At 40.6% G+C, this 25,051-nt stretch overlaps 1 protein-coding gene across 7 annotated transcripts in view; it reads left to right on the forward strand.

Annotated features, from left to right (window-relative positions):
- Positions 1 to 16,486, forward strand: part of PLXNB2 (plexin B2) — a 262,309-nt gene extending 245,823 nt beyond the window's left edge. For all 7 annotated transcript variants that reach the window (XM_052790853.1, XM_052790851.1, XM_052790855.1 and 4 more), the window contains 7 exons: positions 5,468 to 5,622; positions 7,333 to 7,493; positions 8,091 to 8,238; positions 8,731 to 8,795; positions 9,517 to 9,592; positions 11,594 to 11,668; positions 14,595 to 16,486. In XM_052790853.1, the coding sequence (XP_052646813.1) occupies positions 5,468 to 5,622; positions 7,333 to 7,493; positions 8,091 to 8,238; positions 8,731 to 8,795; positions 9,517 to 9,592; positions 11,594 to 11,668; positions 14,595 to 14,699 (785 nt within the window). In that variant the 3' untranslated portion in view covers positions 14,700 to 16,486. The remainder of the gene's footprint in view (positions 1 to 5,467; positions 5,623 to 7,332; positions 7,494 to 8,090; positions 8,239 to 8,730; positions 8,796 to 9,516; positions 9,593 to 11,593; positions 11,669 to 14,594) is intronic.
- The last annotated feature ends 8,565 nt before the right edge of the window (positions 16,487 to 25,051 follow it).

Here is a 25,051-nt window from a genome sequence, read left to right on the forward strand (position 1 = left end):
TCCCCACCAGACTATATAGGGCTTATTTGTTGTGTGTTACCCACTGTACACTTGCAGTGGTTTTCTTTGTCCTCATTATAAAAGCATTAAATAATGGGGCTTTAGCCATAATAGCTGTGAGTCCATACCCCGGCTTAATAGAAAGCACTCTCAGCAAACATTTCCTTGCATATTTTGTTTCTTAATCCCACTACATCTGTAGTCAAACTGTATGTTCCATCTTTCCAAAGCTTTATCTCTTTTTCTCCTTCCTTCTTCACTTACTTTCTGCTCCAAATTTCTTCCACTTCATACTAGACTGAAAATTGAATGCAGTGTTCTAGATGAACCACAGTAGAGATCAGCTCCCCTCTGTGAAATAATGGATCTGATGTAATTTTTTATTGCATTTCTTACAACTATGTTACCTTGCAAACTCATCTCTGCACGTTCACATTTTGTGTCTCCCTCCCTCTGATGTTTCACCAGCTATGTATGCTAGCTTGGTTTTTCCAGGGTTTGTTGATTGGCTTCATTCATTCCATACATGTTATCTCTTCAGATGCAGTGTTTTCCACAATTCCTTTGTTCTTTTTGAGGTTTGCAATCCACTCTAAGTTAGTATCAAGAATTTCCTTATAATGTTTCCTCTCTTTCACATTACTAATGCAGCTGTTGCATAATTCTTGTACTGCTGTCTGCTACAGTATGCTGGACTTCTCAACATGGAAAACAACCTGTTAGCTTGCAACCCATCTTTTAAAGCTTTTACTTCTACATGTTAGTATTCTGTCCAGAGCAATTTCCTTTATCTCAAAACCTCTTGAGACACAACATCCATTACAACCTAAAATGTACTCAGATTTTTATGGAAATATTTATTTGTAAATTTATGTTCTTTGTCACTTGCGTTTCCTTTACATATCAGATGTTCAGTTTCTCTTTTTTTTTTATCCTTATATTCAGTTATTTTACACAGGATAGAAGTTAGATTTAGGGAATGATAATTGTCGAGATCATTCTTCCTGCTATAAACTCACTTGATATACTTTTCTGTCTAGCACTGATTGCAAAAGCCGTTGCTTCACCTAATAGTTTCATTCCCTTAAACAGATTTAATAGGTTTCAAGGGCTGGACAGTCAAACAGATTGGAAATAATATGCCAGAAATGTACTTTTTTCAAGAAGATGGGTGTCAGCTCATAGGTCTGACATATATCGCTATTTAACAAAAATGTGCAGACTTCCATTTCATTTGTTTAGTGTTGGCCAGGAAATTAGGACAGGCAGAATTACTTGCCATTTACTTTTTACTCTGCCCTCCTGGATGCTTTCTGTTGAGACTTTTTCCAGCATCCGTGAAGGGTCTTCTAATGGTCATGGCTACACCTTTGCTGCTATCTTCTAACCCTTTTACTGGAAGTGCCTGCCATAGTTGGCCAAGTGGTGACTACTCTGTCACAGCAGGTGCCAACCCAGCATGTTAACTTAAAAAGCCATCCGGTTTAATACAGAAGGCAGTGAAGTGCAGCCAGGCGAGGAGCTGATTCCTTAGTCCCTGTTCAGTTTGGTTGCACTGTTTGCTGAGATAACTGCTGAGGCAGTAGTTGCCTCCACTCTAAAGTAGTGGAGTGGACCATGAATGGAGCCTGCTGGTGTCCTTAGCTTGCTTTGCTTTCTTAACACAGAGCCATGTTCAGTCACCCATTCTGGGCTCCCAGTCTTGATTCTCCCCTCCTCATTACCCTTGTGGCAGGCAGTAGAGGACCAGACCGTGACATTTTCTTTTTTTGTTGGGTTTTTTTTTTCTTTCCTCCTTCTCTACAATTATATCTTTAGCTATGATTCAGTATGATGAAGCTCTTTGAACATACATGATCTGTACTCCAAGATGAACTCCTTAGTTATACATGTGCCATAATAAATTCTAAATAGTAAAGGAAAAGCAGACTTCTGGGGACAGTGCTGTCACATGAAGGCTCTTGTACACGAAAGAAAAATCTTCAGAGAGAATTCAGATCCCAAAGTATGGAATTAAGACAACTTCCACCATGTTTCTTCTCCACACCCTGTCTTGCACCATGGTAGTGTACAAATTTGGGAAGACAGCATTTCATGCCAGACTAGCCCATTTTCTTTAGTGCCGAAGGGTCCTTAGAGCTATCTGGTGCCAACTTGTTCTTTTGGAAAGCTATAAAATGTTACAAAGCCAGTGCAAAGCGAGAGCCTGCAGTGACACTGATTTGTGAGATGCTATGTGTATAAAAGGGAGAGGAGAGGATCAGAGGCTTCCCCCTCCCACACATACACATTTATATGACACAGGGATTTACAGGGTTGGAATAGACAGAAATCCTATCCTGGCTCTGTGAATGAGGCTTGTGACAAAGTGGTTTTCCTTTTATTCAGAGCCTCTCATTAACTTGCACCTTTTGCATTGAGAAGTGTCAGCTGAAGCCATTGACTGTCTGCCAAAGTACTGGGCTTTGCACAGAACGAAAATGTAAAACCATGTTCAGAGATGTTGCTCTAAAACCTGGCATTGCTTCCATGCTGCTTTTGATTCACAGCTTCTAGCAGGAAGACACTAGAAGCTGGAGGTTGTGACAAATTAAATGCAGCATCTTTTGCTTCTGGAGATAATAAATGCAATTACTAATTTGTATGAAGATGGAGAATGGTTTCAGTGATTTCATGCTAGTATTTCTGTACTGAACTGTAAGCCAAAACACCATGCTCTATTATTCTGGGGATTTTCTCTGGGCATTTTTTTTTTCCTTTCTTAATTCTGAATAAAAATAGACAGAGGGTTGCAGATCAGAAATACTGTAGGGCAGCTCTTCCTTCACCTCCATGGAGCAGTGTATTTGCAGGCAGGGAGGAGACTGGAAGGAAGCTAATTTGCTGCAGGCCACACAAGGGGAAAGGGGCTGCGTTGCCTGTCACCATCTCACTTGCCTCCATCATGTTTACATCATGGTTCATATCACTACAATCAGTCAGCGCAGTCATTATTTCACATTAACACCCCTACCCCGCAGCGTTATTTTATATTGGCCAAAGAATGCCCAAGGGCCAAGACAAAGAGTTCGGGGGGAAGCATTTGACCCAGTGGGCGCAGTCTTCTCCCCGCTTACAGCTTGACGTATAATGTGGCTGCCACAACGAAGAAGGAGGTGTTTTCCCCTATCTTTTATTTTCTTCACCTCCTACTTTTCCATTGGGGAAAATATTACCTCACAGGAATGTTATTTTCTCTTAGCAACCATACTGCTGACATGTTTTGTTGCCCCATGTTCTGACTTTCTCTTCCTCTTTCTTCCTGCTTTTTTTAGCAAAGAAGTGGGATCTTTGTGTTGCAGAAGTTCATCTGGTTGAGCTGTAGCCTCTTAATGCCTAATTCCCTATGAAATAACTACTGTTTCACTAGTAGCCAATTCTGTTGTTGCTAAACAAACACGGGCCAAATTAAGCTGCACATAGAGGCCAGTAATCTCAGTGGAAACGCCTTTGGTTGTTTCTTTTCTTTCCAAAGTTAAACTGGGCCATATACCATCAGGAGGGCAAAGAGAGGATAAATTCCTTTGAATCAAAGGAGGAAGCAGAAGTGTACCAAGCGACTGACATAAGGCTGGAAAATAGTTTCTGCTCTGAGTGATTTGATCTATTAATTTACAAAAGTAAATAACAGGCATTGCAAAAGAAATTCCAGACTTTGGGCCCAGCAGCAGTTCTTACTGTACTGGCAGATGATGGCTATGAATGGTATCGATTGCGAAATCGCAGCTGCTTCAAAATAAAGTGATAGCTTTTATTTCTTGCTTGCTTCATTCACATGAACTTCCAAGTCAAATTGAGGACTCTGAAAGGACAACATGATTTAATGTGGGATTTATTTTTTTTTCCCTACCTGGTTAAAAAGAAGTAAAGGCCCCAGAAAACTGCATAGCTAATGCTTTTCATGAGGATATATAAAGTAGATTCAAGCAGAAGTGTTAGCTTGGTCAGATTGCACGTAAATGTTATTTTCCCCTGTGATGTAAAATATTGAATATACATTCAAGCTGGTAAATTTAATGTAGCTGTTGAAGAACTTAGTTAACAAACTACTATGGCAAAAAATTTGAAAGGACAAAATTCATGCAATTAGAGACTGATATTTTCTGCTGTAACTGGGATTCAGTTACGTTAGATACGTATATTAAAGCATAAAACTTATCAGTAATGCAAAATAATTTGTGCAATAGGGCTGAATCACAATTTTTATGGGAAAAATAACTTCCACATTTTTAAGACGTCAATGATTTTAAATGCACTGATTCAGTAACTTCCACTGGAAAAGCGCCATTGGTTTTAGGGACTATGCCAAGTAGATATAAAAATTCAGAAATTAAAGGAAGAACAAGTAAAACCAGGAGATTTGAAACTAAGTTTGTGACACTGAATGTTTTTTCAAGGGATATTAATTGGAAGTTAAAACAATTGTATCATCTCTTTTAGAACTGTTTGTAACAAAAGATTCTCAAGCTTAGAGTTTGTCTGGACATTCATGTTGATGCTGAAATGCAAGACTCTCTTTATTTCACTGCGTGATCATTGAACTAAGCTCAGGGATCATATGCATGACCAAGCCACGGACAGCATAGTGAGGCATTGTAATCAGATGAGCTGTTATTAGCATCCAGGTGCTTACTCCTGTTTCTGCTATATGCTAACAGACTTGATGTGAGTCTCCTTCTCTGGTTTAAGCTATGAATACTGACAAACAAATTTTTAAACATCTTATTACATGGATTATGAATTTGCAGCAGTCATTACCTCTGTCTGCTGGAGTTCATGTCCTCTCAGCAAAGGGATGCATTTTTCTTCCTTTCAGCTACAAAGTCAAGTGGTGCTGGTCAAATGTTGATAAAGGCAGGTTTCAACTGATGTACCATACTTTGAACTCAGCAGTTAGGGTAAAAATGTAAATTATGATGGTGGTACATAGAAAAAAGGTTGAGACCATAAAGCCTTATATCACCACTGCCAAATTCACCAGAGCTGCTACAATATCTTGCCTTGTACCTGGAGTAGGTTACAATTGATCTTTCTGTGGTGGCTGTTGGGTCAGACCTAGCTGAGTTTCCATAACTTGATGAAGTCTCTGAGAATTCACAAAGGGGTGGAGTACTTCAGTGTGTGGACCTCAAAAGATACACATACTGTGCTTACGTGACCCAACAGGAGTTTCCTTATTGTGTGATTCCTTCCTCTCCCTTTGCTTTTGACAAAAGCAAGCTTTTTCATCTCATGTATTATTGAACATTTAGTACTTGAGTTGTATATGTTGGACAGGAACAGAATAATCTAGATCCTCTTGGCAAGAGGGCAGGTTTGTTAAGGACAGGGAACAAAGATCTTACATGTACTTATGTATATGATTATTTTTGTGTTGCTGTTGTGGGTGTGGGTTGGTTTTTGTAATTATTGTGATTACTGTTTCTAGGGCATGCACTCCTGGAAGATGAAAATAAGGTCTGGCATCTAGTCCGGCCAGTAGATGAAATAGATGAAGGTAAATCGAAGCGGGGCAGCGTGAAAGAAAAAGAGAGGACCAAAGCTATTACAGAAATCTACCTGACCAGACTTCTTTCTGTGAAGGTAGGGCTCAGATGTGCCATGGTTACACCTTACTTCTATAGATTTTGAGGTACAACTGAAGAAAATGGTGCAACTATTAGTCATGTGCTTGACTGCAATTTTGAATATGTGTCATGTACATACAACTGGTGTTCAGAGCCTCAAGTGATTAATATGCCCTGAGGAACATTACTGGGAAAGAGAGAAAGTATAACTCCCAATCAAAGCTGGGAACCACAACTGTGTGTTCGTTAAATAAGGATTTTTTTCTTGCAAGACAAAGATGGATATTCTTCTCTGTGCCACCTGTTTAGATAATATTTTGTTTGGTTTTCTTTTGAACCAGATGCTTTATAAACTGCTACAGAGCCTTATATTTCCCTGTTCTTATGTGTGACCAATGCTGCAGTATAACCTAGAAAAATAAAAATGTTTTCAAGTAATAATAGTCCCTTTAGAGTATTTTTAGTGCATATACTGCAGAATGGATCACAAGCAAAATAATTTTGCAAAGCATTCCTCCTTGCAGAAAGAATTTAGAATAATATGTTTAATGACCCTAAAGCCAGGCTCCTCATGAAAATGAGAGTGGTCTGGCTCCAGCTAAGGCCACTTGTCCAAGTGTGAAAGTAGATGTGAAGGGAGGTCTGTGCATAGATGACATAGACTCAGGACAAAGAGCCAGCAAGATGTTTACATCCCTCTTTTCTGTTAATAACTCCTTTGCAGCTGCCGCTTTTCTATTCCCAATAGCCAGTTTACAGATTATTACTAGTCTGGAGCTTTACACACTCATACAGAGCTGGTGAGGTGTTACGGCTGGGACCACAGCTACCCCTACAACCCAAGGACTGTCAATGTGTCCTTGCTGACAGCAGAGTGGCTTAGGCCTTCTTGCCTTCTTGGTCCCTGCCCTGTTCTGAGGCTGGCAGCGGGAGTGGTGGTGAGAGGAAGGATGCAGCCCTTCAAATGTGTCCATAGGGCCAACCAGCTGACTGGGGACGAACTGCATGTGGCCTCAACGGGGTCATCTCTAAAACAAGGGGACAGTCTCTGAGGTCACAGTCTCTAAGGTCCAGGGAGATACAGGAATCCAACCAAGCACACAGTCCTCCTGGGACACTTCACTCCTTGGGCTCGGTGGAGCTCATGGAGCTGGGCCAGACTGGGTTGTCTGATGAGACTCAAGTGCTTGCCCTTAAACAAAAAGTCAAGTGCTCACTGGTACTTTTTCCTCTCAGTCTCTTTCTAAAAATTGCATGGTGCTCTGGAGTCAGAGGAAACCGGAGCTGGGAAACTGCAAAACCATTAAGAAATGGCTAACAATTATTTTATGTGCACAACGACCCTGAAGTGTAAATGTATTTAAAAATTTTATACTTAGCAGCCAGTTTCTTCTTCATTGTCAGCATCAGCCTGCTTCTTCTGTCAAGCAGAAAGCACACCTTTCTGTGCAAACCATAGAATAGCTGGTAAAATCACAACCTTTCAGGCCAGAACATAAAATTGTTCTCTAGAAGGTCTTTACTGTGTTGGCAGTTTGCAAGGTCACTGCACTAAGAAGTTGCCTGGTTTTTTGTCACCCGGTACCCTTAGCACTCAGGATGAAGGCCATCACTGACCGCAAATGGATTATGGGCTGTTAGTGTCAATAAGAATAAACGATTCTAGGATGGCACCAAGTTCAGCCTGTAACACAAATGTAATAGATTTTTTTAAATTTGCTTTTAGGGTACACTTCAGCAGTTCGTAGATAACTTCTTTCATAGCGTGCTCAACTCAAACCATGTGGTGCCACCAGCTGTGAAATACTTCTTTGACTTTCTTGATGAGCAAGCAGAAAAACATGACATCAAGGATGAAGATACCATTCACATCTGGAAAACAAACAGGTACGGTATGAACAGAGTAATACTTGTATTGCAGAGAAACGAAGAGTGTAATTCCCAGGTATGTACTGGCACTCTTACAACAAATGAAAGTAAATTTCATTTATAATTCTCAGAATCATTTTAATTGAGATAATATGTTTATATGATCAAAAGGATTCCCTGTAAGCCTAGAAGCTGCAAAAATAAAGCCAGCCTACCTATGGGGTTGTCATTGGCAGATTTACCACTTTACTTTTTGTCTTTCCTCAGAAAAGAGGAAAGCGAGAGGAAAATGGGACTAGATTTACCTGTCAAAGAACAAAATCTAACAAAATACTAGTCAGGTAGTTTCTCTAACCACACAGACATCTTCTCTTGCTATTTTGGGGCACTTGAGATTCTTCTTGTATGAGTTTTTCTGTGAGAGATGTAAAGGCTTGATTTTCAGACATGGAAACCAGACAACCAATAGCTTGTATAAATGTTGAAATATAAAATTAAGCTTCACTGTTGTGAGGAGATCAAAATGAGAAACCCGCACTTAATTTCATGTGATTTGCTTGTTGTAGAACATTTATTGTGTGAAAAGGATTTTTTATCTTTTTCCTTGCTTTGCAGCCTGCCTCTTAGATTCTGGGTAAACATACTGAAAAATCCCCATTTCATCTTTGATGTTCATGTTCACGAAGTAGTGGATGCTTCCCTGTCAGTCATTGCACAGACTTTCATGGATGCTTGCACAAGAACAGAGCACAAATTAAGCAGAGTAAGTGATTTGCATTCTACATCCTGACTATGCTCATGCCTGACAAGACAAAGGGCATCCTCGTAGACAATACCCATTCTCTGAGGACATACAGCCTTGATAGTTTCTTTTTAGTTTTATAATGAAGTTAGCACTTCACCACTTAACAGGTTGGTGAACATGTCTGTGTTACTGTGTAGTCTGCCAATTGATATTTATAAAAAGGAGAAAATAGCAACTGCTTTTGTAAAAACCAAGTTTAAGAACTGATTATTTCATGTCCACCAATCATTTACTATGATCTTGCATTGATGTATTTGTAAAACTCAACAGTAATGCCATGTGTAAACTTCATCCTTTTAGGACAAATAATCCCACCAATGTTAATAAGCATCCAAACGTTAGTATCTGTAAAGCACAATATAAAGGCTTGATCTTAAGTTCTTGACTTTCTTTTGCTTCCCAGACGTGTTCATAAATCAACCAGTTTTCTCTCTATTATAAATTTTTCAGGATTCTCCGAGTAATAAATTACTTTACGCAAAAGAAATCTCTAACTATAAGAAAATGGTGGAAGAGTAAGTATAGACACTTTTCATGCTTATTTGGAGTTGTTAGGGCTTTAAGCCTGTGTAAGAGGAAAAGCGAATGCTGAGGTAGTCAAAGTTAACTGTCAAATGTTAAAAATTTTACACATGAATGTTAAAATGTTCCCTTGGTGGTGGCATTGGGAGAGTTGAAATGGAGCACCATTATGACCCAGTGCGTGTTCATGTCTGCGCAGACAGATGGATAGATTTATTCAGGAGAAAATATGATGCTGTTTTCTGCAGTGGTGGTTGTTACTCACACGATCTGTCTAAACAATGCTGCACTTCCGTAACTCAGTAGAGATCAAATCCTGAAAACATTTTCACAGACACATTTTTTCTATTCCATCTCTGACTTTATTCATTTACTAATTGGCAGTTCTTTGAATACCATGGAAGATCTGCCTCAGGGCAAAACTTTTGCTAGCTGATGACTTCAAAAGTTTGAAGACCTAAAATAATTATCAGCTCCAATTATAAATAGATTTCTTTCCTGTGGTATGGCCTTGTACAATCAGGTATGATTTGCCTCTGCTGTGAAGGTACTAATGACTGTTGGAAGGTAGGATTACTAATTGGTCTGTTGTGGTAGAGCATCTCCTGCATTATTAGGAAGCGTGTTTAAAATAATCGCAAAATTGAAAGACAGAATTACCAGAAAACCACAGTGTATTTCACCTAATTGAAAGTCTGTTTTCATCTGTTGCAGTTACTACAAAGGTATTCGTCAGATGGTGCCAGTTAGTGACCAAGACATGAATACCCATCTAGCAGAGATTTCTAGGGTAAGAATAAATTCCATTTTCTTGTCCTGAAGTTGGAGCCAAGTATAGCACTGTTTTTCTTTGTCTTCTCTTTCTAGCTCAACAAGTGGATTTGTTGTGTGTGCAAACATCAAATGAGTTGTTTCATAAATCTCTGAAATACTCCTGTTTAGTGTAGTCATGCCTTTTAGCCCTTTGAAATGTTGATTATTGAATGGAACCAAGAATGGTTATCATCACTAATCAGAGTGATGTAGGTGCCAGGGCAAAGTGTTGGGATTTTTTCACATCCATTGTGAAAAATTATAGCACTCTTGAATTGTGTTTTCTCTCCACAGCGTATAGAGGATTTTTAGCATTGATCATACTGATAACAAGTAATGACTGAATTCAGAGTGCTACCATAGCAAAAATTAGATTCCAGAAATGAAAGAGGAGGCCCATACGTTCAGTATATCCTATTTTAGAGCTGTCTGTATGAGGGCAATACTTCTGCTTTACACTGCATGTGAGAAGCTCACCATGTGCTTGCTGAGTGGCACTTTTTGCATTGTAGATTACTGGGGGTTACCTCTCACGGAGAAGAGCAGAGGGGGGTGGTTGCTAGCTGAGGACTCTGGTTGGAGACTGGTGGAGCAAAGACACTACAAAACCTGCTTCAGTCTTGAAAAAGCCTGTCTGCTCTGCAGCTCAGCTGAGCTAGAGCAGGCTCGTGCCTTCAAAGCACTCGATTTAACTTGGAAAACCAGGAGAGGCCCTCACCAATCTTAAATGATGTTGTTTAGCCTGAGCAAAGAGACAGTGTACTTACTGGCTGGTTTGCTTAGTTGCTTAATTTAGTTGAAGAGTTCTAGTGTAAGGAGGATGTTTGGGGAATTTTTTGTGGTTTGTTTATTTCAGTGCCCTTAGGACCTAACATTTTGCAGATCAACTTCCTCATGAGAGCATTTCTATTTTCAGTCATTCACTACAAAACTCATCTGCAGTCACATTTCATTTTCCAGTTCACTTTATTTATTACACAAATTGAAATGTATATAAAATGAAAATGTTTGGTGATTAAAAGTAAATTCAATAGAATGTTTTAACATCAGCAGAATATGTTGATCCTTTCTATTTACATTATAAATTATGATAAAAACGAATATGGAAGGAGCGATGGAACATTGCAAATTTTGACCAGCTCTAGAAGTGACTTTTATAGAGCAAGGAAAGATGGATGTTTCTCTGCTGCTTTTGCCTTGGGTAATCATTTATGCTAGTAGCAATATTTTGCAATTCTTCATTTTCTTAATTAACTTAAAAGACTATAGGCATAACTAGAGACTTGAATCCTATACGTTTGAATGAGAAACATCTGTTTAGACAGGTAGAGCACATTCACTAAGTAAGTTAAATGTCAGGGGTAGAGGGAGGAAGAGGTAATGGAAGGGTTATTTCCTGCTTCATTTAAAGTCCTTTTTCTTTCTGTCTCTCTCTCCCCTTTCCATCTTCATGATTCAGATGGCTTTTTCCAAACATATATGTGCTCATGATCTTGATGAGTTACACCTTTGCTGTAGTGAGGTGTGAATAATTTTAAAGACTTAAAAAGAGCTGGAGAAAGGATTTCAAACAGTCATGACAGTGACAGAACCAATGCTTAATATCTCAACAATACGTAGGTTGTACTGAGTAAATGCTTTAGTTATACATACCCATGTTGTTAACAGATGTTTGAGCTGTACTCTGAGGTTTGACGTTCAGAGTTCAAAATATTTTCCAGCTCCAGTGTTAGAGTTGTAGGCAGGCTGGAAAAACACCAGCAGGAAAGTCTTGATCTAAAAATCACCAAACAAAACTTTTCTCACCCCTTTTTTCTGCCCCAACTGTCATTTAACAAAAGTTACAGGATGCAGAGCTTGTGTTTGGAAATCTTGTATACTGTATGGTATACTGTATGTATCCAATGGTTGTGCATAACTTTCAGCTGTCTGTGATCATATTTTGACACGTTTTCTGCCCACTTGTGTTGTTTAACAGGCACATACTGATTCCTTAAATACGCTTGTGGCTCTACACCAACTCTACCAGTATACTAACAAATACTATGATGAGGTAAGTTGCAGCTTTTGTTTTCATTTTTTAATATCAATAATAAAAAGTTATGAAGGCTAACATCAGTCTAAAGGAACAACAACTGGAATTCCCTGGATAATCGGGTAAAAACAATGCTGAACAGAAAGCTCTAATTTTGCAGTTATACACCTTGCTTGGCAGTTACACTGGTCAAGGGTGTGTTCTTATAAATGAACAATTTCATTATGAACTATCTGGTTTTGGTACTGATAATTTAACAAGATCTGAAAGAGAAATAGATACAAAAATCATTTCTCTTCAGTTCTACTGTCCTAATTCCTAAGAATTAGGACATAGGAATGTCACCGAGCAAAAAGTAGTTGTCAGAGCTATTTCAGGTTTCAAGCCAGTGGTTTTTTGTTAGGAACAATCTATTAAACTTGTTTTGCTAGTAGGAATGGGACCGTGCCTTATTTATTAGTTAAGATGCACTTCAAACTTCATGCATGCTACCGTCCCTCTTTTGCCGTGCCAAATGAAGTGCCTGCCCAAGGTAAACCAAAGTAGAGTAACTGTTGAATATAGCCTGATTCAAAAGGAGCCTCACAGATTCAGTCCAAAATGTTTCTTAGGTTCTTCACCCCCCCGTGGAAAGGGGGACAAAGAATATCCCAGTGTAGCTGGGCTGTGGCTATGGCTCTCTAAACTTAATCTGAAAACAAAAAGAGAGAAGAAAACTTTTATTCAAAGGTTTCCATGGAAATGAATGCCTCCAGAAAACTCTCAGAATTAAATCAAAGCAAGTAAGAACAGATGCTGAATCAAAAAGGAGTACAGCACATGTTAGCTCTCTTCAGTTTGTCTTGCACCTCAGCACAGTTCGTGTTTTCACTTATATTTAGCACTAAAGGCAGTGAGTCTCATCCTCAGCTTCACTGCAGCTGCTTTACACAGGAGCAGCCAGCCTGTCGCAGCTTTTAAACAGATGTAAGCAGGGAAAATCAAATCACCCTGAGAAGTCTTGCAACAAGGGTCGGTAGGGAAAGTGGCCAAAGGAATGCAGGCCAACCCGATGGCGTTGGTTTCCCCGCCCCTCATCCCCAGCACTAACCAAGCTGGCTTTCAACGCCTTCCTGAATGTATCCGTGGCCTGACCTCTTACAGAAACACTCAGGGACCCTGGGTGACAGATGAACCGTAAAGCCCAGGTTCTTCCACACCCCTGTGTCCCTGCTTCCAGTCGTGGTTTCACATTTGCTGGCAGGCGCAGGTGGAGTCACCAGTCTGTGGGACTTCCATCAGTGGCAGGCCAGCAAACCCCAGTGCATAGCTGCAGCTCTGCCTTTCACGTACATCACTGTATAACAACAAGTTGCCTCTGATGAAAAGGCTGCTAATTCAGAGTTATGGAGATAATCTGTCAAGAACCATTCAGTAAAATTAATCGAGCTTATTTATTTTCCATGAAAATGTTTTAATTTGCATAAATTGGAACATTTTGCAGCTGCCCTTGTCTTTATTACTGACGCAGTGGTTCCCAGCATGTGCTGTACCTTCTGCATCTCTGCAGGGCTTGACAATGACTAAGTGGGTACATTCTAATTGTCCACATTTATATGAAGGATATATTCACCAGCAGAGATAATAATGAATTATTTAGTCCAGATTTGAGGAGTTACAGCAAGATGTAATTGTTTAAATTAAGGGAACGATATCAAATTAAATTAGGCCAACTTTAAGTACTGTAATAAGTGTTTATTAACTCTGTCTTGTAAAAATGTTTTCACGCTTTAAAAACAAAACCATTAAAATAATTATTTCTAAACAAATTTGCTCCAGTGTTTGAAACTCAAATGCTATACCAGCCCTTCAAAGTGAAATTATTGGCTAGATTGATACTGACTGCATTAATCTCCATTGACAATGATGTGCAAGAAGTGGTAAGAACCACAGGTAGTGACAGGCAAACTCTATTTCTCCAATTCTTGTACTTCCAGGTTTATATAGTATTTAAACAGAGCTAAAGGTTTCTGCTTGATTACAGTGTCTGACTTTTATTAATAAAGGCAGTTCTAGAAAAGGAACAGGTTTGCCGTGTAACACATTCTTCTAATGGAGAAATCTAACAGTTGGTGGAAAAGTTTCCCTAAAGGATGGTGGAAATGAAAACCTTTTGAAACCTTTGATATTTGATCTTGAGAAGCCCTAAAAAACTCTATTTGAAGAAAAGCCTTCTCATAACAGTTGACCTTTTCTAGCTCTTGTTTTCAAATCCCTTGTCTCTTAAGAGTCATACCTTCCTATATATATTCTGTACAGCAGAGGCTGCATGCGGGATGCTGAAGGCCTCCTCTGATGAGCTCTTTTCTTCCTACGCTATGTGGTGCTGGGCCAGAGCCTCAGCATTTCTTGGCCAGAGCCAAAGGGGAGCTGCCGGCAGCTCCCTGACGCTGTGGCCAGACCGTTTCCTTCATCGTATTGCCTATAGACACAAGAGACTTTGCGTTGCCCTACCTTATGCCTGTGTGTGGACCACCCAGGAGCTTCTCATAACCAAAGCTCATGGGGATGGGGCTTAATGACTGCTGGTAGATGACCCTTAAGCCTTGTAGGGTGTACTGTAAGTAAAAGCATTGTTTCTTAAATAGCTATAAAGATGTTTTTCCCCCTGCCTACTCCATCTTGGAATGTAATATTTCACAAGATAAAGTACTACCTATTAATTTGCTTGGATCCCAGTGTAAAGGGAAACATTACAGCAACTTAGATAAAGTAATGGAGACGATCTTTTTTTTTTGCCTTTGTGTAAAAATAGAACATGGGCCCTACTAGATGGACTTCATCTTTGGTACAGATTGAATGCAAAAGACTCTTTACAACCAAAGTAGTATCAAACACTTGGTCCAGGAACTGTCATATATTTTAAGCTAAACATTTCTAAACATTCTATGTTTATTTCTTCCAGATTATAAATGCACTTGAAGAGGACCCAGCTGCACAAAAAATGCAGCTTGCCTTCCGTTTACAGCAAATAGCAGCTGCATTAGAGAATAAAGTGACTGACCTTTGACTCAAAAGCCGCAATAAAGAAATCTGATCTGAAGATGTTCAAATTCATTCTTCCTGTTAAGGAAATAGTGTTCTATTTTTTAATGTATAATTACAACTTTAAATGAAAGATTTCATGTTTTTTTGATAGCAGAGGTGTAATGTAAAGAATTTTTACTGTAAATTATGCTTCTAATTAAAAGCTGTGTTGTGTGTAAATGAATCTTCTGTGGGAAGGAGAGTCCTTTGGTTGGGGGCAGGGTGGGGGGTGGAAGAAGGAAAACCTGTAGTTCGTTTAATTTAGTAGAATCTGAGACATCAGCATTTAGGATTCATTATGCAAGTAAATTCAATACTATAGCATCCTTTCTACATTAAGCAATATTTGTACTAGGAAAACAATAAAATACTCGGAGACACATGCAATATCCCCTTTTATTTTGATAACTGGAAATTGACTTCCATATAGCTCTAAAACTTGGTCTATGCTCATAACGAACATTGTGAACAATGTGTCTGATTTCTGTGCAAGATCTGAAAATGGGATTTGCTACCACACATGGTTCTTAATTTAATTATTTATGTCCATGGTGATGCACAGTATTGCACCCACCACAGTTGGCTGTGACGGAAATAAGAGTAATGTCAGTGTAGGAGGGTTCTACTGATAAAGTCTCATTGGGTTCAGAAATCACTGCAAAGAAGGAATTAGTCCTTGAAACTTTACAACTCTTTGTTATTATTGTGAGTTTTATGATATATGCTAATGTGCCTTACTTGTACTAATTCTGTGAATCTGATGAATGGTTTTGTAAAAAGAAGCAGATCAGAAAAAGAAATATTTATGTGCTATTGAATGACTTTGTGTGAAAAACATGACCAGCAGAATGCTTGTAATTAGCTGCTTGCCGAGAGTGTGCTGTTTAACATGATTTGATTATGTATAATATCTTATTTTAGAATGGTTCTGATAATTTTTTATTTGAATCTTGGAACTGTCCTAGAAATACCATCACTTGTTTTTATTGTATTTGTGATGTAAATTACTAGTATGATATTGGAAAAATCATATACCCCTCTATTGAAAACCACTCAGTCAGTTTTGAGCCTTGGAATGCTGCATTTGATTGAATACACACCATAACCCATAGCAAAGAAAATTGAAATAACTTGTCAGAAAGTGTGTGTTTACAATATAGGTAAGCTCCGTACAAATCAAAAAGTTAGGTACGTCGTCTTAAATTGCTGTATTGCACATCAGAGAACTTTATTCCTCTTTGTCTCGCAAGTTTTTGGCAGTAAAGTAGCATTTTAATGAAGTGCTGCCATCTGTACTCCTTCGTTCATTGTCCTGCCAAGCGCCCGGACTCTGCTGATTCTCAGCAAGCTAGCGCAGTGTCTGCTGCCCGCTCTCCCTGCCCAGTAGGTTGTCACACAGTGACTTTTACTGTTTGTTGATATATTCCCCCCCCCTTTTTGAAAATTTCCTAGTATTTGTCAGTGGGCCTTTCCTTCAGTTTCCGAAAATCAAAAGCCTCACCAGAACTGGTTTCCTGCCCAGTAGGCTGGGAGAGTGGTTTTGGTTTGTTTTGCATCTTCTTGCATTTGTGTATAATCATTCCTGAACCTGCCTGGGCTATAAGTTATTTTACACTGTTTAGGACTGAGGTACATGACTTCTACATAAAGGTGCTTTGCCAGCTACTCCTTCATCAACAAAGGCATCCTAATTTCATGGCTAATCTGTTTCTTTGTCATTATTTGTAAATCCTGTTAATTGTAAATCAAATACAATGTTGTTTTTTTCCACCAAGTGTCACGGGATCTTTACTGAAATTGGGGGGTGGGTGTTGAAAGGGGTTTGTAATGCTTCCTCCAGGGGTGAGAGAGCAGCAGCGTCCGTCAGTCTGCGGTTGGTAATGGAGGAGCACAGCACATCCTGCAGATGGTATGCCTGACATCATGCCCTTTTTGTGGGCATTTGCTCTGAAAAATGAGAGTACTCCTGAGAAGAGAGGATGTAGTGCAACATCCCGTAGCGAGGAAATCCATCTTGGGACCTGAAAGCCAATTAAATACAGGCTCAGCAGCATCTCTCCAGAGAGACCAGAAAGCCCCGCTTGAGCAAGTAGGCTTTCAGAGGGAACATTATGTGTCCCCCACCATCAGTGACTTGATGCAGAGCAGCTGCAGGCGATCATAAGCTGCCATGGGCTGTGGCAATGCTGTAGCAGGATATTTCTAACCTGTTAGACAAGAGTGTACAAGTTCATGATGGATCCATTGGTCATTCTTTGGTGCCCTTTTTTTACATCCTGGGAAATTTGCAGGCTTTTGGTGCTGCAGTGCTGTCTGCCAGAGAACACGGAGGCAGATAACTGTTAGCAGCTGCAGCTACAAAGGAGACTTAATGCCAGTTCTTCAGTTGCTGTAAGTCTCCTCTCCTGAAAGCACAGAGTTGGAATTTGAATTGAAGAACTGAGCTGGTTTATTTTATTCTTTCCCCTTCTGGCTAAGCTCCTCCAGTGCTTGTTTTTCCACTCTGGTGCTCTGTTTTGTCCAGGCCTGGTTTTTGGCTCCAGTTTTCCCTACATTTTAGCAATCTGATTCTTAAAGGCTTCGTGCTCCTCCTTCGGTTTCTGCTGCTCCTGCCATCTGGTTCATCTGCAAGATAAAAGAAAAAAGCTCACTGGGGGTCTCCCTCCTTTTCATCCCCTCTGCAACCCCTCTAAGATGCACTTCTTTGAGCACAAGAACCTTCTCTCTGCATGATAGGAGCCACTCTACTCCATAGTGGCAGCTGTTGACCACCACCAGCAGATCTGAATCCCATGGCTGATTTCAGCCTCTCCAAAGGGTTTGCATGTCTCCTCACCAGCAAACAAGCAAGTAGAGATCTCAGATGATGGGACAAGGTCCCTGCGCCTGCTTGCCTAATACAGAGTAACTCACCCAACTGAACAGGAATTTGGGTTTTTGCCTCTGGCCAGGAATTTACTCTCTATTCCTTCGTGCGAAGTTTCCCCCGACAACTTACTAGATCTTTTTGCTGCTCTCTATATGCTATAGGTTTATAAGCAAGTGGTTATGAGTGGAGGAGACTTCGGCTAGCTTGCATATGTGAGGCATAGCCCTTCCTCAAGATGTTTTCTCTGATCAGTCTGTTACAGCTGTACTTGAGCCTCCCCCTTCTGCAGGCTGCTGTGTTGGACACGTGTTTCTCAGCCTGCTCAGTCTGAGCTGTGTTTACATGCATTCTCTAAAGCTGGCCTTTCTGGCAACCTTTTGAAGACCAGCAGAGCCATCACTATAAATAAAAACACACAGGGAATTCAGAAACTCAAACTGGAATTCATAAATTCACGAATTCCCAAACTGTCGTAACATGGGAGGATTTTTAGCCAGCTGTGTAAAGACTTGAAATGGCTCTGAGCTTGCAATTCAGCTGTCCTGGACTTACCAGCACTGATGAGATTTTGTGGCCAGTCCTTTACTGTCCCAGGTTCTCAAGCCTTGTTAGTAACACAACCATTTTCATCCATAGTATGCCCTGGTAGGATGTACCTGCATGGCCTAAAAAAAAATCCCTGAATGTGTTCAGGAAACCTCTCTTTCACATGCTTCCTATGGCTGCAACACCTCAATTTACTCTGATAAATTAAAGTTCTAGTCAGGTTTCCCATTTGCACCTATGCACATGGTGTAGCAGTTCTGGAGGACTTCCTCTCTAAAGAATTTGATCTTGAGCAAAGATTGCCTTCTCTTGAGACTTTTTCCAAGTCTGTTGTCTTCACTTAGAAAAAGCTTATGGGGAAGTTGTTTGGGGTTTTTTTTTTTTTCTTCCTCTGTCTAGAGATAGCCTGTCAGAGCAATGAGACAGTCAACTTCAGAAGTTTAAAGGCTGCCATTTTTCTACAAACTGCCGGCTCGAGTCCTGTGCTATTCTGCTTTATACGCAGAAGGGTTGAAATTTGGCACTTTGAGTCACTAGAGTTGTTGCTCTGGAAATCTCAACACTGTGGTCCTTGTGACTTGCTTTCATCCCTCATTCCCAGCTCAACACAGTCAAGCTCAGCACCTGAAGCATTCCAGGTTCTCAGTTACACAAGCTCCTCTCTTCTTAGAGGTCTGCTTTGCCAGATCTGCCTGGAGCATGGGATTCCCTGGAGATGAATGACAGCAGCACACAAGCTAAAATTATCAGTAATTCTGTTTTCTCAGGCTCTGTGCTTACCTAGTCTGTGTTTCTATCTCTTTTATTTTGAGAAACCCTTCTTCAGTTGGTGAATGATGAATTTGAAAGGTGGAATTGTAAACTAGAGTTGGTCCTTCAGCCTTTCTCTTTTGTTAGCCTTTGTCTTGATGGGGCCTAAAAATGATGGTGGAAGTCTTGGTGTTTGACAGTCTCTGCAGAAGAGAAGGAAAAGAGACTTTCCAGACCCAGATTTTAAGGGTTTCATTTTCTTCAAATCATGTCCCCTTATGGCTCAGTGGCAAGGAGCATTTCTCCATCCATTAGAGAATAAAGTGGCTTCTCCTGTGCGGGCTTGTAATAACCATCCATGCTATGTAAGATCACTGCTATTGTACCAGTCATTCAGCGCTGACTTTTGTCTTGCTGGTGCATACTGCTTGCTGCTGCACGCCATTCCCAAAGAGGACAAAGCCTACTATCATTCATAGCCAGGCAATCAAAAGCTATTTCATTTACCCATGTATTCCTGTTTCTTTGCTGCTTTTCAGATAATTGCCACTTGAACCAGAAGAGAGTTTGCGTGCTTTCCTTCTTTTTTTAAGCTTTTAAAGCACCTATGTGTCTTAACAGATTGAACACTTCAGAAAGAAACTATTTCTTCAGTGGGACAGAGGACAATAGCTCTCGTACAGCTGTGTATGGCTCATCTTAAAAGGAAATAAAAATCCCACCATGAACCACACACTGTGTTTTTGAAACCCTTTATTCAGTGCTCTAATTCTGAACAATGTTTTTGGCTTATTTAATTCTCCTCAAAACTGAATGTTGAACAAAATTCTCTTTTTTTTCTTTTAATCTACTGTAATAAGAAAGGAGTGAAATGAAAAATGTATTCCTTTGATACCCTTAATCTTTCCTCTCCTGTGGCTATGCTCCTATTCAGTAAGAGATCATACTTGCTAGTTGCAGAGCCTGGATGCCAATCCATGGGATATAAAACAAACCAAAATCCATGTTTCCTGCAGCTGCATCTGGGTCCATGGCAATGTGCACAATTTTAAAACTGCCTCTAGGATGTTATTTGAAGTTTTATTATTGTGGGTCTGGCTGGTTTCCTTGTCCTCCTTCATGTGATCCTCCTTTGTGTGGGTTTTCACCTTGTGTTTTGGTGGCACTTGCTGGACCACAACACTACATTCCTCTGAAAGCCCAAGGAAGGAAACAATCACTGTCTGGATTAGTCATGCACTTTTCATCCCCGAAGTGCCCCATGGGCACTCAGGCCCTCCCAAGCTCAGCTCACTGGAAAATGATAGAAATGGATTTTTTTATGCTAGAGCAGACAGCCTTACTGAAATATAAAACATTTCCATCTGTCTAAACTAAGTCGTGTTTGTTTTGTTAATAAACACCCACTGGTTAGGTACAATACTATTCACATCTGATGTACTAACGGCCCTTCTGAGTTGATCCAAGCTCCACCTAAAGTCTGCAGCACCCTCTACCCTAGGCAGGTGGCTGCGCTAGGCTAGCCCCAAACTAGAAAGCAGCACAGTTGTTAACATCATTTAGCCTTTAGATGAGGCTAAATACCCACATCTCGTTTGCTTGATGTGGGTGTTTAGACTCATTGCTGCTTTTAGTGGACTAAAGTTTGTCTTGTGAGGCTGTTATATGGTTATGATATCCAGAAGTCCCATAATGAGGCCTTAAAGTCCAGCTAAGGGATCAGAAAGACCACCATCATTTTCAGCAGCAGCAGGTCTAGCATCCTTCATTCTGCTCAGCCACCCTTTATTTTAACATGGTCTTATTTTGCTTTCCTTGTGCACTTGAAGCATTTGCAGTCCTCTTATTTGTATTCTGGCACATTACTGCGCAAGGTGAGATCATCCATCTGGGTTTTGTGCTGTTTGGAGCTACAGGTCTGGTATTTATTAGGGTCATACCCTGGTGCACTTACTCCTCTTACAATAATATTTGATAGAGAGCTGCATCGAGTTATGTTTTTGCTCGCTGTGTGTGAAGATTCATATGCTGATTGCTTTGACCTGGCTGTCTACAGTAAGAGCCTGTAACTGCCCAAGTGCTACTATAGCTTTTGATTTAGATTATGGTTGTGATTTTATCTTTCTTTCCAGTGAAAGGAAGATTAGAAACGTTTTGTTTGCCATTTAACTGGAAAATGTTAATAGTTTAGCTCCATCTCTGAGAGAAAAGAGGGGAAAGGGGAGGTGATGTCCTTTCCCTGTGAGGTGGTTTTGGACTATTCTTTTCTGACGTTAACAAAGACAGTGACGACAAAGACCACCTCAGCACTGCTGTAACTCACAGACTTAAGTTTCTTTGTGGTTAATCATTCATGTGAATTAGCAGGGCAAGTTTTTTAATACAGAGCTTGAATTTAATTTCAATCTGTGCTGTCCATCATTGTCTCTTTTTATCGGGTTTTTGAGATGATAGCATACACAATGTATCTAAGATTAGATTCTGGCTTTAAATATTTAGAGTCTGAATCACATCTATTTGTACTTCATTTCAAGGTTGAAGTAATGTGGCAGGACACACATTCTGCAGTAGTTAAAACTCACAAATCAAAGGAGTGCTGAATTATTCATTTTAAATGTTTCGGCAACTTCTCTTTGTGGGCCTGCACCCATGTGCTCCTTGGGACAAGCGCCAGGATCGCCAGCCAGGCTGCGAGGCTCTGCCCTGCACTCAGTCCCCTTGCACTGGTCTCCCACCCATGGCCATTGCCCCACTTGCTAGGCCAGCTAAGGTTTGCAGGTTGTTTGTGCTAATGGATGATGTGGTTATCTGGGGAACTGGTCGAGCCTAACAAATTCCAGGCTGGCCTTTGGTTAGCTCCTGTTTAACTCAAACTGCTGTCTGCTGGGTGATTTCAGAGTCTCATCAGAGTTGCTCCACTACTGATGACCAACTGGCATGTCCACAGCCAGAAACTTTCTGTTAACTGTCTGCTGGGAAAGGATGTTAGTTTTAGCCTCTCTCCAGCAAATGACAAACCCAAGGACAGATGAGTTCACTGCAAGGCCTGAGCCATAGGGCCAGGGAGAGGATCAGGTCGCTGAGCCATGCCAAGCTTTGAGGGAGGAGATGGCTGCCTCCATAGGCATGTAGCCCTCAAGACCAGAAGGAGCTGCTCTGAGCGATGGCTGCTGCAAGAGTAATCCCCTGGACTGCTCTCCCCAGTTGGGATCACTGTGAATGCACCGTTTTCTGTCTTGCTGACATGCAGGAAGCCAAAAGGCAGGCTAACTCTCAGGTGGGACAGTCATTAGATGGCAAACTGGGAACATGCCTCCAAGATCTCCATCCTCTTTCCATGGCCAAGGATCTAAGCCTGACGTGACCAGGGCATGGTGCGGGCAGCATGCTCAACCAAGTCTGCTCCAGCACTGAAACAACAAAACTGCATCTGTGTGGCTGGCCATGCATGTGCCACAATAAGCAGACCTTGGTCAAGTGTGGTCCAGCTGTCTATGTCCAGTGCTGCAGCAGCAGAGCTGGCACCAAGAGTCACTGCCATGTCCAGGCACCCCTCGTGGTGCTCTCAGCTCCTGGGTATGGGTCTAGAGACAGGAATGGCTTACAGGGCTAATTGTTAGGAACACCTAAATTAAACATAGCTTGTTGAAATCCTAGTTTGGAGTATAGGAGGTCAGAACAATGGTAAGAGGAATAAAGAAACATCAACGGTCAAAATTAACTCTGAACTCTGGAGGTATAAAGAGAACCTAATCCAAAAAAGCATCTTGGAAACACAACCCAGTTCACACCTACTCTTTGCAGTTGCCAACAGCTCTGAGAAACACCGGTCTGTATGTCGATAGCTGTATTAGAAAGTCTGTGGTGCATAAATGGATCATCTGTGAAGTATCTGCACTTTTACAGCTCTGACCATCGTGGTGCTCCTGCAGAAATGTTGAACAGTCACGTTAAAATTTTAAGGAAATATAAGTTTCCTGCCCCCTTTTTCCTTAGAGCTATGAGACATTTTTAGCTTCATTGGTGAATGGCTGCACCACAGAGGTAAGTCATGTTCACAGCCATATTATGCTCCATAAGAGCTGTATTTCATAGTTATTTTTTCCCAAACTTCACAGTGACTCTCCCTCTCTGTTTACAAGTTTCTCCACAGAGGTCAATGTCAATAGATCTGTTATTCTAACAGTGTATAGTTGGGCTCTGTTATGGGCTATCTATATGCACAAAAAAATTACATATGCAGTTCTTGATAACAAACCCAGATACTTTAAATTCTCAGTGGCACTTCTCCCTGATTCTTTTTGTTTGTTTTTTGTTTGTTTTAATGAGGATTTTTTTTTTACAAAAGGAAATTCCTTTACTAAGGAAATTTTAGCCTTACAAGCCTGCATATTTTATTTTTGCAGATGGGGTTGAATTCTGTTCTCATTAGAACTAGTGGGTGTTTTGCTTGGATCTAAGATCCAAGAATGTGACACAATGCAGTTTTAGACACTATTCATTAGGCTAAAAAACTATTCGATTTAGTGGTAAACAAGGCTATTTTTTTTTTTTAAAGTTCACTTAAAACATTTCACATAACTAGCAACACAATCTTTTTCACCTCCATTTATTGTTCAAAACAGGGAAGAAACCAAATTCTGTTGTGTGAATGTGGACATCATGATATTCGAGAATGATCTGGCTTGTGTCTATCTGTCAGCCATATCACCCATGCCTGTAAGGAGAAAATAAATGGGCCCAAATTGCTAACCAATAAAGAAGCTGATGAATGGATCAGATCAGGTCCATCTGCATTCCATTATCTTTTCAACATGGTCTTACGTATTAACATAGTTAGAGCATTGATCTGGCTGTTACTATGCTGCAAGTGTTGCCCCTGCTCACCCTGGATCCACCGAAGCGTATGGGAGGTCCCTAGTGATTTAAATGGACTCTGGATCTCTCCTGCAATCTCCAGGTGATTTACCCTAAAATCAATTCTATTTGCTCTAAAATCAACACCATTAGTGCTTTAACATGATCAGCATGAGAGAGGAAACTGGAGGTTGATGCAGGTGGCTAAGGTAAGGAGAGAAGGGACCCAAGTGGATCATAGGTCAGGTTGATACAGTTGTCCTAGTGCCTGCTCTGCAAATGGAGGGCTGGCATGCCCTAGGCCTGGCCATTAGACATTATGATTACTGTGTGGAATCATTCCTGTCTTCATCCAAAAATCTTGAAATGTTTTACAAACATTAAGGAAGCCCTGTGAGGTGGCATCCTGTTTCTGTTGACGCAATAAAAAAAAAAATCAAAACCCACTCGCCTAAGGTTAGAGAGCAAGTTAATGGCACAGCTGGGAATAAAACTTAAGATTCCAGACCCTTGGCCCCCAACTCTAACCTACTGGCAGCACACCATGTACAGAAAAATGAAAATTGATCCAGCTAAATTGCTGTCTCCGAGCTGACAATTTTCCATGGCTTTGTAGAGAAAAAAATTCAGAAGCAAGGTTGGGACAAAAGAAAAACCCCTGCCTGTGCTTAAATACATACAGCTATTTGTTGAAAAGAAGTTTGCCCAAGTTGCAGTCTGCAAACCATGGACATTTAGCATCTATGAAAGAGATACGTGAGGCCCGGTTTTTAGTGTTTCTCAGCATATAGTCTGACCCATCCTATAAATGCGGGCAGAATATAACGCTATGAGCCCTGTAACAAGTTTGAGAGTGTAACTCTGGCACCATCTACAATTGCCTAAAATGCCCTCACAGATGCGGATGTACACGTGTAGGTGATGCGTGCACTCCTAGGGGACGGAGGAATATGCACCGGAATAGAGGTGCCCAGGCATCAAGGGCAGCCTTACCCTGGCTCACAGCACCACCAAACTGACCTTTCTCAAGCTGGGCTAGGTATTTCCATGGTGCAAAACTGGTTATGATCAGATAAAATGTTTCCATGCAGACACAATGACAGGAACGAGTTGTCCCAGTGAAGCTGACTGGTCCTTCTGGTTTTGGCTTTGGGGATTTTGGGGGAGGAGAAAGCAATTAGTTGAGCTGAATGAAACATAAGATGTTGGGGAAAAAGCAATACAACTGATACAAAGAATTATATGGTATTTTAAAGATTTTCCCCCCTTTAAATAATCTAAAACATAATTTAACATGGGCAAGGAAATTTGAT

This window comes from Harpia harpyja, chromosome 6 (assembly GCF_026419915.1).
Source record: "Harpia harpyja isolate bHarHar1 chromosome 6, bHarHar1 primary haplotype, whole genome shotgun sequence".
NCBI lineage: Eukaryota > Metazoa > Chordata > Aves > Accipitriformes > Accipitridae > Harpia > Harpia harpyja.